General features: G+C 42.2%; 1 protein-coding gene across 4 annotated transcripts in view; it reads right to left on the bottom strand.

The window, feature by feature from the left end:
• LOC139264096 (uncharacterized) overlaps positions 1–13,710 on the bottom strand; it is a 138,219-nt gene that overhangs the window by 117,921 nt on the left and 6,588 nt on the right. For 3 of the 4 annotated variants that reach the window (XM_070880208.1, XM_070880188.1, XM_070880201.1), the window contains exons 2-3: positions 9,338–9,560; positions 32–109 (exon numbers count right to left, since the gene is read on the bottom strand). In XM_070880208.1, the coding sequence (XP_070736309.1) occupies positions 32–109; positions 9,338–9,533 (274 nt within the window). In that variant the 5' untranslated portion in view covers positions 9,534–9,560. The remainder of the gene's footprint in view (positions 1–31; positions 110–9,337; positions 9,561–13,710) is intronic. The other variant, XM_070880196.1, reaches the window with a different exon arrangement.

Below are 13,710 nucleotides of genomic sequence, written 5' to 3'. Positions count from 1 at the left end.
TGCTTTCCTCAAGACAAATACTGCAACATACCATTAGCGAAGCAGACGTTGTCTCCAAACAGCTTACACATAGAGGTAGTATAGGATGTGTCAAAGACATTGACTTTTTCTGTAAAATAGTGACACATTAATCGCATCAAACGATGAACAGCCAACAGTGAACATTCTCCTTCAGTGTCCTCCATACACTTTTATACATTCATAAGTTACACCCTTGTAACGAGCTTACCATTTGCTGTTACTAGATTGTCACCATACAATTTATGCATAACTGCAGAAGGATCCTTTTCAAATGTTGACATACTAGCTGCAAAAGCAACACTTGTAGGTTAAAGCACATTTCATTAGGTGCACAAATAAGAACATAAGAAATAGGAGCAGGAGTAGGCCATTTGGCCCCCTCGAACTGAGTCATTCAACAGCACATCCACCTCGATCCTGCTCCGCCATTCAAGAAGATCATGGCTGATCTGATCATGGACTCAGCCCGTTCCCCATAACTCTTTATTCCCTTATCACTCAAAAATCTGTCTATCTCCACCTTAAATATACTCAATGACGCAATCTCCACAGATTTACAATCCTTAGAGAAGAAATTCCTTCTCATCTCAGTTTTAAATGGGCGGCCCCTTATTCTGAGACTATGCCCCCTAGTTTTAGTTTCCCCTATGAGTGGAAATATCCTCTCTGCATCCACCTTGTTGAGCCCCCTCATTATCTTATATGTTTCAATAAGATTACCTCTCGTTCTTCTGAACTCCAATGAGCATAGGCCCAATCTACTTAACCTATCTTCATAAGTCAACCTCCTCATCTCCGGAATCAACCTAGTGAACCCTCCAATGCAAGTATATCTTTCCTTAAATACGGAGACCAAAACTGTATGCAGTAATCCAGGTGTGACCCCTCACCAATACCCTGTACAGTTGTAACAGGACTTCCCTGCTATTATACTCCATCCCCCTTGCCATAAAGGCCAATATTCCATTTGCCTTTCTGATTACTTGCTGTACCTGCAGGCTAACTTTTTGTGTTTCATGCACAAGTACCCCTCGGTCCCTCTGTACTGCATCACTTTGAAATTTTTCTCCATTTAAATTATAATTTGCTTTTCTATTTTTTCCTGCCAAAGTGGATAACCTCACATTATACTCCATCTGCCAAATTTTTGCCCATTCACTTAGCCTATCTATATCCCTTTGCAGATTTCTTGTGTCCTCCTCACAACTTGCTCTCCCACCCATCTTTGTATCATCAGCAAACTTTGCTATATTACTCTCAGTCCCTTCATCCAAGTCATTAATATAGATTGTAAATAGTTGAGGCCCCAGCACTGATCCCTGCGGCATCCCACTAATGTTTGACGACCGGAAAATGACCCATTTATCCCGACTTTCTGTTTTCTGTTAGTTAGCCAATCCTCTATCTATGCTAATATATTACTCCCAACTCTGTGAACTTTTATCTTGTGCAGTAACCTCTTGTGGCACCTTATCGAATGCCTTCTGGAAATCCAAATACACCACATCCACTGGCTTCCCCTTATCCATCCTGCTCGTTACATCCTCAAAGAACTCCAGCAAATGTGTCAAACATGATTTCCCTTTCATAAAACCATGTTGACTCTGCTTGATTGAATTATGCTTTTCCAAATGTCCTGCTACTGCTTCCTTAATAATGGACTTCAGCATTTTCCCCCAAAGACAGATGTTACACTAACTTTCTATAATTTCCTGCTTTCTGTCTGCCTCCTTTTTTAAATAGGGGCGTTATATTTGCTGTTTTCCAATCTGCTGGGACCTCCCCAGAATCCAAGGAATTTTGGTAGATTACAACCAATGCAACCACTATCTCTGCAGCTACTTCTTTTAAGAACCTAGGATGCAGGCCATCTGGTCCAGGGGACTTGTCTGCCTTTAGTCCTATTATTTTACCACGTACTACTTCTTTAGTGATAGTGATTGTATTAAGTTCCTCCCTCCCTATAGCCACTTGATTATCCACTATTGGGATGTTTTTAGTGTCTTCTACTGTGAAGACTGATATAAAATATTTGTTCAAAGTCTCTGCCATTTCCTTGTGCCCCATTATTAATTCTCCAGTCTCATCCTCTAAGGGACCAACATTTACTTTAACCACTCTTTCTTTTTATGTACTTGTAGCAACTCTTACTATCTGTTTTTATATTTCGTGCTAGTTTGCTTTCATAATCTATCTTCCCTCTCTATTTTTTTTAAGTCATTCTTTGCTGGCTTTTTAAAAAGTTTCCCAATCCTCTGGCCTCCCAATAGTCTTGGCCACTTTATATGCCCTTGTTTTCAATTTGATACCATCCCTTATGGCTGAGTCATTCAATAGCACACCCACCTGGAGTGCTTCATTATATAAGATAGGATACTTAGCTTGTGATTGGACATAATTACAGATTAATCAGGAGTGGTACAGTCACATGACCCAGTCAAAGCAGTTTCATAACTGCACCAAAGCAATCCTTGGAGACAATTAAAACAATCAGAGATTCCTTTAGATGTATTCACACGGCAAGCTAACCACCAGTTGCAAGCAGTTCCAGCTGCGCATCAAAGTTAAACTCGTGGGGTAAAATCTCCCACTGTACCTTCAGCAGGAACTCCCGAGCCATGGCATAAACGGCCGTGGACTGCAAATCGGGTGTCCAGGCCCAGCAGACACTGAAGCAAAGCAAAGCAAAGCAAGGCAAGGCAAGAGAGAGAGAGCGCGAGAGAGAGAGAGAGAGAGAGAGAGAGAGAGAGAGAGAGAGAGAGAGAGAGAGAGAGAGAGAGAGAGAGAGAGAACTCCCTCCTCCAGGGATTCTCACTCTTCTGCGCATTAGTATCAGGTGGAGCCCCAGCTGTGGATTCAGGCTGCACGTATAACATGACAACAAAAACCACCTCGCATGAACACTCCAGTTGTACAGTGAACACAGCCTAAAACTATAAAAAAAAAAGTTTTAAAATGACAAGCGGGTTTGTTGGGTAAGGAAATCATGCTGAACAGATCAAGGAAAACAGAACTAATTTCTTAAAACTCTCAAGGAGAAGTAATTTACTCGCACCAACTTTTGATTAACAGCAATTCAAGATATCCAACTCCTGCAAACAACAGCAACTGGTAAACAGATACTGGAGGAGGAATTGGCAGTCAGCCCAATACATTTGCCCACTCCATCAGCCCATAATTTGCATAGTCATGCACACTCCAAATTATTTAATCTTCGAGGGTGTGCGCATCAGTGGCTCAATTGGTAAATGCACCCCCAGTATAGAATAGAGTCAAATGGACCAGGAAAGTCCAATATTTGACCCTGGTCTGTGCTCAATTGGTTCATCTTGGTATCCAGGGTACAAATAGTTTTCAGTATCTCTACCTGGGGGGGGGGGGGAAATCAGGGTTTCCTACAAATGACTAGCAGTTGACCTTGCTAGAAAGTCGGTGCGTTTGACATTGGCTGAGAACAGGTTGAGTTTGGTTGTAATGTTCCCCGCAGTTGACTATCCCCAATACTTATGGGTAAATCCACCAATCCTACCCTCCCAACGGAGAGCCACCCTCAGGAGAGAAGAGGTTGCACATTGGGCATCCATAGCATTGTAGCCCTTTCTCTAACCAGCATTCCTTCCAGGTATGGATCCCTACCGGGGAGGGTGGGATTGGATAATATACCCTTTACTGTCCAACATAGGAAAGGTGGGGACTTTGGATTAAGGCACTGGAGGCTGCTGGTGCCTATGGCTGCATACCCAGCATGAGGCACTGTCTCCAGAAGTACCAGGAGAAAACAGAAAGTTAGTAACATAAGATTTTTCAAGATAATTGGCAAAGCAGAAAGGAGATGAGAAGGGTTTTTTTTTTTAAAAACACGGGGAGTTATGATGATCTGTAGTGCACTTCCTGAAAGGGTGGTGGAAGCAGATTAAATTGTAACTTTCAAAAGGGTATTGGATGTACACTGGAAAAGGAAATATTTGTAGGGCTATGGGTAAAGAGCAGGGGAATAGGACCAATGTTCCACGTAATTTTCTTTTCGGGTGCGCGGCCCCTTTAAGGGGCTACGCGGCCCACTGGTGTTTCTCACATGTGCGAACTTTAACATTGAAAAAGCCGGTCCCAGGCTGCGCAGGACTAGCAGAAAGCTGCTCAGCCACGCAGCTTATAGGGACCATTGAGTGGGACTAATTAGATAGCTCTTTCAAAGAGCCGGCAGAGGTTCAATGGATCGAATGGCCTCCTTTCCTGTTATACAATTCTACAAAATAACTTGCTTACAATCGCAATATACTTTCGCATTTCAAATACTCAGATTGTGCTCTTTTTCAATATATTCTCCAAAGAGATTGAGTTTGTGTTTTAAAGCTTTCATTAATGACTAATTTTATGTACACACCAATCATATAATGAACAGTACTGAATTTTCCATTGTATAGAATGTATTTACCATTAGGCAGCTCTTAACCAACACAGGACCATTTACTGACCTACATGTTCCAATACAAACCAAGTTATCACATGTATCTGAGGCTTGAATGGAAGCAGTTAAATATCAATTAATTTCATCACAATAAAAAGAAAATGAAATGAATGCAATCAGAAAGTGGTTTTCAGAATAAAAGGTTATCATAATACATATATACACGCACACTCCTTAATCTGTTCAGTCCTAATAACTACTGCAATGTTCTCTGAACGCCCTAGACAAATCCTTCCAACTCCAAGTATCTCTGTGGTTTGCTCTGGACATTTCAACAGTCTGTCTATGTCCTCCTGACATACGTTACTATTCTCCTCATTGTTTAGCACACTTCCGAGTTTTGTAACATTTGCAAATTTGCCCTGTATACCCAAGTCCAGGTTATTAATAAACATCAAAAAGGAGCATGCAAACAGTTTTTCCAGCATTTCAAATAGGACTAGTATTGACCACAACCAGAAACTAATTTAACTTAAGAAAAAGACCAGTCACTTTTGAGTGTAGTTGTTCCATTTTAAGGAAGTGCTGGTGTCAGCAAAGCAGACAGTCCACATCTTATTCCCTCTCAGTATTCCAATTTGTGCATTCCCCAATTGAATCAGTATAATGAGACCCATTTATAGCTTCCAGGCTGCTATACAGTGCAGGATCCATATCCTAACTCACACCAAGTCCTGTTCACCCTTCATTCATGTTCTCACTGACCAATATTGGCTCCTAGTCCAGAAACACCTCAATTTTAAAATTCTCATCCTAGTGTTCAAATTCCTCCACATCTCAGTAAACTCCACATAGTCCAGCAATACTTTCCTTTTCAAAAATATTTATCCAATTCCCTTTCGAAAGTTATTATTGAACCCTTTCAGGCAGTGCATTCCAGATCACAACAATTCGCTGCGTCATTTTTTTCCCCCTCCTCAGGTCACCTCCGGTTGACCCCCAGTCATACACAGACAACTCTGCGTTCCTCCAAATCTAACCTGTACATCCCCGATTTCCTTTGCCCCACCATTGAGGGCCATGCCTTCAGCTGTATAAACCCTGGAATTCCTTCCACAAGCCTCTCAACCTCCTTTACGACACATCTTAAAACCTACCATTTTGCCCAATCTTTTGGTCACCTGCTCCAATATCACCTCGACCTGATGGCCTGCATCCTAGGGTCTTAAGAGAAGTAGCGGCAGGGATTGTGGATGTATTGGTTGTAATTTACCAAAATTCCCTGGATTCTATGGAGGTCCCAGCAGATTGGGAAACTGTAAATGTAAATTTTAAAAAGGAGGCAGGCAAAAAGCAGGAAACTATAGACCAGCTAGCCTAACATCTGTAGTTGGGAAAATGTTGGAGTCCATTATTAAAGAAGCAGTAGCAGGACATTTGGAAAAGCAAAATTCAGGTCAGGCAGAGTCAGCATAGATTTATGAAAGGGAAGTCATGTTTGACAAATTTGCCGGAATTCTTTGAGGATGTAACGGACAGGGTGGATAAAGGGGAACCAGTGGATGTGGTGTATTTGGACTTCCAGAAGGCATTTGACAAGGTGCCACATAAAAGGTTACTGCACAAGATGGGAGGAAAAGCAATGTGTGAGGAGGACACAATCTGCAAAAGGACAGACAGACTAAGTGAGTGGGCAAAAATTTGACAGATGGAGTATAATGTTGGAAAGTGTGAAGTCATGCACTTTGACAGAAAAAAATCAAAGAGCAAGTTATTATTTAAATGGAGAAACATTGCAAAGTGCTGCAGTACAGCGGGACCTGGGGGTACTTGTGCATGAAATACAAAAGGATAGTATGCAGGTACAGCAAGTGATCAGGAAGGCCAATGGAATTTTGGCCTTTATTGCAAAGGGGCTGGAGTATAAAAGCAGGGAAGTCTTGCTACAATTATACAGGGTACTGATGAGGCCACACCTGGAATACTGCATGCAGTTTTGGTTTCCATATTTACGAAAGAATATGCTTGCTTTGGAGGCAGTTCAGAGAAGGTTCACTTGGTTGATTCTGGAGATGAGGGGGTTGACTTATGAGGAAAGATTGAGTAGGTTGGGCCTCTGCTCATTGGAATTCAGAAGAATGAGAGGTGATCTTATCGAAACGTCTAAGATTATGAGGGGGCTTGACAAGGTGGATGCAGAGAGGATGTTTCCACTGAGAGGGAAGTCTAGAACTAGAGGGCATAATCTTAGAATAAGGGGCTGCCCATTTAAAACTGAGAGGAGAAGAAATTTCTTCTGAGGGTTGTAAATCTGTGGAATTTGCTGCCTCAAAGAGCTGTGGAAGCTGGGACATTGAATAAATTTAAGACAGAAATAGACAGTTTCTTAAACGATAACATAAGAATTAGGAACAGGAGTAGGCCATCTAGCCCCTCGAGCCTGCTCCGCCATTCAACAAGATCATGGCTGATCTGGCCGTGGACTCAGCTCCACTTACCCGCCCGCTCCCCGTAAAAGGGAATAAGGGGTTATGGAAAGCGGGCAGGGAAGTGGACTTAAATCCATGGTCGGATCAGCCATGATCGTATTAAATGGCGGAGCTGGCTTGAGGGGCCGTATGGCTTACTCCTGCTCCTATTTCTTATGTTCTTATGTAATACTTCATGTGGCTCGGTCTCAAATTTTTTGTCTTAAAGTACTTCTAGGAACGTTTTACTACGTTAAAGGCGCTATATAAATACAAGTTGTTGTTGTAAATAGCAAATCTTCACCTTAATAAATACCATACTTAATGCTGCTGTTTGAGGTTAAAGTGGGGAATTGTTTCATACACAAGTAAACAGTTGGGAGGAACTTTATTAATGCGCACATAGCATAGCATTTTCTGGCTATATCCCACTTACAGGTTTAATTAGCAGTTCTGATGGCCAGTGAACAGGGAGGGAAAACTGCCAACTTCCTATCCAGCGCAAGGACAAAGGGAAGAAGGAAATGCATGTCTGGATCAGTCATGGAAGGCTGATAAGGGAGAAAAGGAAGGAACAAGTCTCCATGTTTAAGACAGAGCCAGTCAGATTCAGAGAGAAAAGACTGATCATGAAAATTTAAGTCAGCCTGCTAACAAGGACTGTGTGACATGCTCAGTTGTTGTGTGTGTTATATGAAGTGCTAAAGAAGTTAAAATTCCAAATGACTGCCACTGGACTCAATATCAAACCTTCCTCCACCTCTGGCAAATTGTGGCTGCAGTAGGACAAGAGCAGAAATGGAGCACCATCACCTGAGTCCCCACCACCCTGACGCGAAAATAATCAGTGTTCCTTCATAGTCACTGGGTCAATATCCTGGAACACCATCACCACACAGACTGCATTGGTTCAAGGTGGCGGCGCACCACCACCTTCTCAGGGCAACTACAGCCTTGCCAGCGACACCCACATCTCAAGACTAATATTAAAAAGGAGGTCTGATTTTCTTCGCAGGAAAATATATATGGCAAAACTGAAACCAAACAACACGTTCTGAAGTAGAATCATCTTCTTCATCGATAGCTTTTTTTTCATCTATTGCTTCTTCTTTCATATGGTAGTAGCAAAGCAAATCAAACATCAATATCCAAGTTGGATATGCAGGTCAAATCATCAGGTGTAACAGCGTGGATATCTTATAGGCTGCCTGCAAATTTCCTGAGGGCAGTACGCAATGATGTGCTCCAGGGTCTGATTAGGATCTCCACAGTCACGATGGGGATGCTTTAACCTTCCACCTATGGAGAAGGTGGCAGCATCAACCATGACCAGTTCTGAGGCAGTTGATGATTGTCCACTGTTTACGAGGAAGGTTTGATCCTACTGTGGTGTCCTCCATAAGGAATCCATTCCGTATGTAGTTCTTCCAAGCATTTCGCCATTGGTCATCAAGGCTGACGGGCGATCGCTGAAGGGCTTTGACAATAGTCCAAAAAGGCCTTCTAGATTTGAGACAGTTTGGTGGTAGGTTGTTCAAATCGGCCTGGATCGGCATGTCTTTGCTGGTGTAGTGGTTGTATTCTCTGGAGACTGCATATTCATGGTGTAGGGGTGATGCGATGTTTGCAAGCACAGAGAGCCAAGGTGTTGGTGTCGATAAAAGCGTACCGGTGATAATTTTCATAGTAGAATTCAACTGAACATCAATGGATTTGACATACGGACTCTGATACAACCGAGTACAAGGGGCCTCGAAAGGTACTTGTGTGTTGTAATGGAGCAAGAGATTTTCCATGGTAACGAAGCACACACTTAGAAGTCAAAGTAGGCAGATTACTGGGAAACTGCAAGTGTGGCAATTTGATTTTGTAATTCATTTAAAATGTACAAAAATTAAATTAGGTGTTGGCTTTAATAATGAACACTGCAACAACAGCTGTGCAATGGAATTAGGGTCTCAAAACCATTAAAATAATCAACCAGGCAGGTAGGTAGTGTTTTAATGTGTTGAAGGGTCCCTATTCACCTGTACTATTTGGAGTTGAGCTGGCTGTTCGAGGAATAAGAGTATAACTCACATTAAATGAGTAAATTTTACACTTGGAACACACATTGGATAATTGCAGGCACGCTCCTCAGGATTTTGTGTCCATTAATAGATGGAGAATTGTGGGGAGGATGCCTACACCTTTCTAATAAGCGTTCCCAGAGATTGTGGCTCCACACTGGGAGCGCGCATTACTAAAATTCAGCCTCAAAGCTTATCTTCACCCAACATGACCCCAACAATTTAATAATCTACGCTGAGAGTTATTCACCCTATTGGTAAATATTAGGATGTAGTCACGACTTATGGTCCTGTTTGGTAATAACATGGCTAGCCATTTCTTCACCATCTCCCGTCAAAGTCCCATCACTGCTCAACAGCTTAATACTTACCACACAGCAATTCGTTCATCCCTTTCACAGAACACACAAATATAGTTGGTTTGTTTAAGAGACGTGCTTGGAAAATTCTGCTTCCATTGCTCTGAATTCGGCTATTGCAAAAATGCATAGGATCCTTGTAGAAATCTAATGATCGATCACTCATTAAAGCATATCCCGAACTTCCGGGAATCTCGATCTGGGACATTGTGCTGGTTGTTGTGCAATAATCTTCCTGAAAATATGAAAAAGAGAATTATTTTAAATATTACCCATGACAAAATTATACAATTGTCATCTTAAGTGGTGTTTTTCTTTGAATTAATGAAGCTCTTTGTCTAATTTTTTAATAATACAACACCCTCAGAACTAAGGTACAGTTAGTGAGTAAATGCCAACATTAGCTTACAGTTATATGAAGCTCTTCATATAAAACACGCGAGAGCTTTAGAAAAGGTGAAAGCAAGAAGAGAGCACCAAGGAGGAAGTGGGAAATTTGGAACAGGGAATATGAAATAAAGGCACAAGAAAAAAGGCAGGAACTTGGATCTGTATAGCACCTTTCACAATCTCAGTACATCGTCATCCGTACTAGGATGAAGAGGAACAGCTAGTTATGGTAATTAATATATGAAAGCAGGGTCAGTTGCACTGGATAACTACATATTATGAGACTTTGCTGTGTGCAAATTGGCTGCCACATTTCAAGAGTGACTACAATTCGAAAGTAATTCATTGGCTGTGAAGCACTTTAGGACATCCTGAGCTGGTGAAAGATATGTAGAGTCATTAAACCCAATGAACATAAGAAATAGGAGCAGGAGTAGGCCAGAAGGCCCCGCAAGCTTGCTCCGCCATTCAATACGATCATGGCTGATTTGATCATGGATTCGGATCCACTTCCCTGCCCGCTCCCCATAACCCCTCATCGTTTAATAAGAACGTAAGAACATAAGAATTAGGAACAGGAGTAGGCCATCTAGCCCCTCGAGCCTGCTCCGCCATTCAATAAGATCATGGCTGATCTGGCCGTGGACTCAGCTCCACTTACCCGCCCGCTCCCCATAACCCTTAATTCCCTTATTGGTTAAAAATCTATCTGTCTGTGACTTGAATACATTCAATGAGCTAGCCTCAATTGCTTCCTTGGGCAGAGAATTCCACAGATTCACAACCATCTGGGAGAAGAAATTCCTTCTCAACTCGGTTTTAAATTGGCTCCCCCGTATTTTGAGGCTGTGCCCCCTAGTTCTAGTCTCCCCGACCAGTGGAAACAACCTCTCTGCCTCTATCTTGTCTATCCCTTTCATTATTTTAAATGTTTCTATAAGATCACCCCTCATCCTTCTGAACTCCAACAAGTAAAGACCCAGTCTACTCAAGCTATCATCATAAGGTAACCCCTTCATCTCCGGAATCAGCCTAGTGAATCGTCTCTGTACCCCCTCCAAAGCCAGTATATCCTTCCTTAAGTAAGGTGACCAAAACTGCACGCAGTACTCCAGGTGCGGCCTCACCAATATCCTGTACAGTTGCAGAAGGACCTCCCTGCTTTTGTACTCCATCCCTCTCGCAATGAAGGCCAACATTCCATTCACCTTCCTGATTACCTGCTGCACCTGCAAACTAACTTTTTGGGATTCATGCACAAGGACCCCCAGGTCCCTCTGCACCGCAGCATGTTGTAATTCCTCCCCATTCAAATAATATTCCCTTTTACTGTTTACCCCCCCCCCCCCCCCCCAAGGTGGATTACCTCACACTTTCCGACATTGTATTCCATTTGCCAAACCTTAGCCCATTCGCTTAACTTATCTAAATCTCTTTGCAGCCTCTCTGTGTCCTCTACACAACCCGCTTTCCCATTAATCTTTGTGTCATCAGCAAATTTTGTTACACTACACTCTGTCCCCTCTTCCAGGTCATCAATGTATATTGTAAACAGTTGTGGTCCCAGCACCGATCCCTGTGGCACACCACCAACCACCGATTTCCAACCGGAAAAGGACCCATTTACCCCGACTCTCTGCTTTCTGTTAGCCAGCCAATTCTCTATCCATGCTAATACATTTCCAATGACTCCGCGTACATTTATCTTCTGCAGTAACCTTTTGTGTGGCACCTTATCGAATGCCTTTTGAAAATCTAAATACACCACATCCATCGGTACACCTCTATTCACCATGCTCGTTATATCCTCAAAGAATTCCAGTAAATTAGTTAAACATGATTTCCCCTTCATGAATCCATGTTGCGTCTGCTTGATCGCACTATTCCTATCTAGATGTCCCGCTATTTCTTCCTTAATGATCGTTTCAAGCATTTTCCCCACTACAGATGTTAAACTAACCGGCCTATAGTAACCTGCCTTTTGTCTGCCCCCTTTTTTAAACAGAGGCGTTACATTAGCTGCTTTCCAATCCGCTGGTACCTCCCCAGAGTCCAGAGAATTTTGGTTGATTATAACGAATGCATCTGCTATAACTTCCGCCATTTCTTTTAATACCCTGGGATGCATTTCATCAGGACCAGGGGACTTGTCTACCTTGAGTCCCATTAGCCTGTCCAGCACTACCCCCCCCTAGTGATAGTGATTGTCTCAAGGTCCTCCCTTCCTGTGACCAGCAATTTCTGGCATGGTTTCTGTGTCTTCCACTGTGAAGACCAAAGCAAAATAATTGTTTAAGGTCTCAGCCATTTCCACATTTTCCATTATTAAATTCCCCTTCTCATCTTCTAACGGACCAACATTTACTTTAGTCACTCTTTTCCGTTTTATATATCTGTAAAAGCTTTTACGATCCGTTTTTATGTTTTGCGCAAGTTTACCTTCGTAATCTATCTTTCCTTTCTTTATTGCTTTCTTAGTCATTCTTTGCTGTCGTTTAAAATTTTCCCAATCTTCTATTTTCCCACTAACCTTGGCCACCTTGTACGCATTGGTTTTTAATTTGATATTCTCCTTTATTTCCTTGGTTATCCACGGCTGGTTATCTCTTCTCTTACCACCCTTCTTTTTCACTGGAATATATTTTTGTTGAGCACTATGAAAGAGCTCCTTAAAAGTCCTCCACTGTTCCTCAATTGTGCCACCATTTAGTCTGTGTTTCCAGTCTACATTAGCCAACTCTGCCCTCATCCCACCGTAGTCCCCTTTGTTTAAGCATAGTACGCTCGTTTGAGAAACTATTCCTCACCCACAATCTGTATTACAAATTCAACCATACTGTGATCACTCATTCCTAGAGGATCGTTTATTATTCCTGTCTCATTACACAGGACCAGATCTAAGATAGTTTGCTCCCTTGTAGGTTCTGTAACATACTGTTCTAAGAAACAATCCCATATGCATTCTATGAATTCCTCCTCCAGGCTACCCCGTGCGATTTGATTTGACCAATCGATATGTAGGTTAAAATCCCCCATGATTACTGCCGTTCCTTTTCCACATGCCTCCATTATTCCCTTGATTATTGCCCGCCCCACCATGAAGTTATTATTTGGGGATCTATAAATTACACCCACCAGTGACTTTTTCCCCTTACTATCTCTAACCTCCACCCACAATGATTCAACATTTTGTTCATTCGAGCCAATATCATCTCTCACAACTGCCCTGATATCATCCTTTATTAACAGAGCTACCCCACCTCCTTTCCCTTCTTGTCTATCTTTCCGAATCGTCAGATACCCTTGCATGTTTAATTACCAGTTTTGGCCACTCTGCAACCACGTTTCTGTAAGAAACTGTTTAAGAAAGTCTATTTCTGTCTTAAATTTATTTAATGTCCCAGCTTCCACAGCTCTCTGAGGCAGCGAATTCCACAGATTTACAACCCTCAGAAGAAATTTCTCCTCATCTCAGTTCTAAATGGGCAGCCCCTTATTCTAAGATCATGCCCTCTAGTTCTAGTCTCCCCCACCAGTGGAAACATCCTCTCTGCATCCACCTTGTCAACCCCCTCATAATCTTATACGTTTCTATAAGATCACCTCTCATTCTTCTGAATTCCAATGAGTAGAGGCCCAACATACTCAATCTTTCCTCATAAGTCAACCCCTTCATCCCCGGGATCAATTAATGATATGAGGGAACGAGGGAAAAGGCTATACTACAAGTCTGGACCTTGCTAGACACATGTGCAGGCAAAGAATCCGGGCTACAATGTTGTAGATCTATCGGAACACAAGCTAGCATCAAGCGAGGCTCCAAACAGGCAGCAGTCACATGAACTCTTCCAAAAACAAAGTTGAAACTTCATCCTCAAAAGGGAAGAGACTTCTGAAAGAAAAACTTTGGAAGCATTCATGTCCAAATGTCATCATCATCATCATCAACATAGGCAGTCCCTCGAAATTGAGGAAGACTTGCTTCCACTCCAAAA

The sequence above is a fragment of the Pristiophorus japonicus genome, chromosome 1, assembly GCF_044704955.1.
Source record: "Pristiophorus japonicus isolate sPriJap1 chromosome 1, sPriJap1.hap1, whole genome shotgun sequence".
NCBI classification, from domain to species: domain Eukaryota; kingdom Metazoa; phylum Chordata; class Chondrichthyes; family Pristiophoridae; genus Pristiophorus; species Pristiophorus japonicus.
The sequence above is the reverse complement of the archived record's forward strand: the minus strand, read 5'-3'. Positions and strand labels throughout refer to the sequence as shown.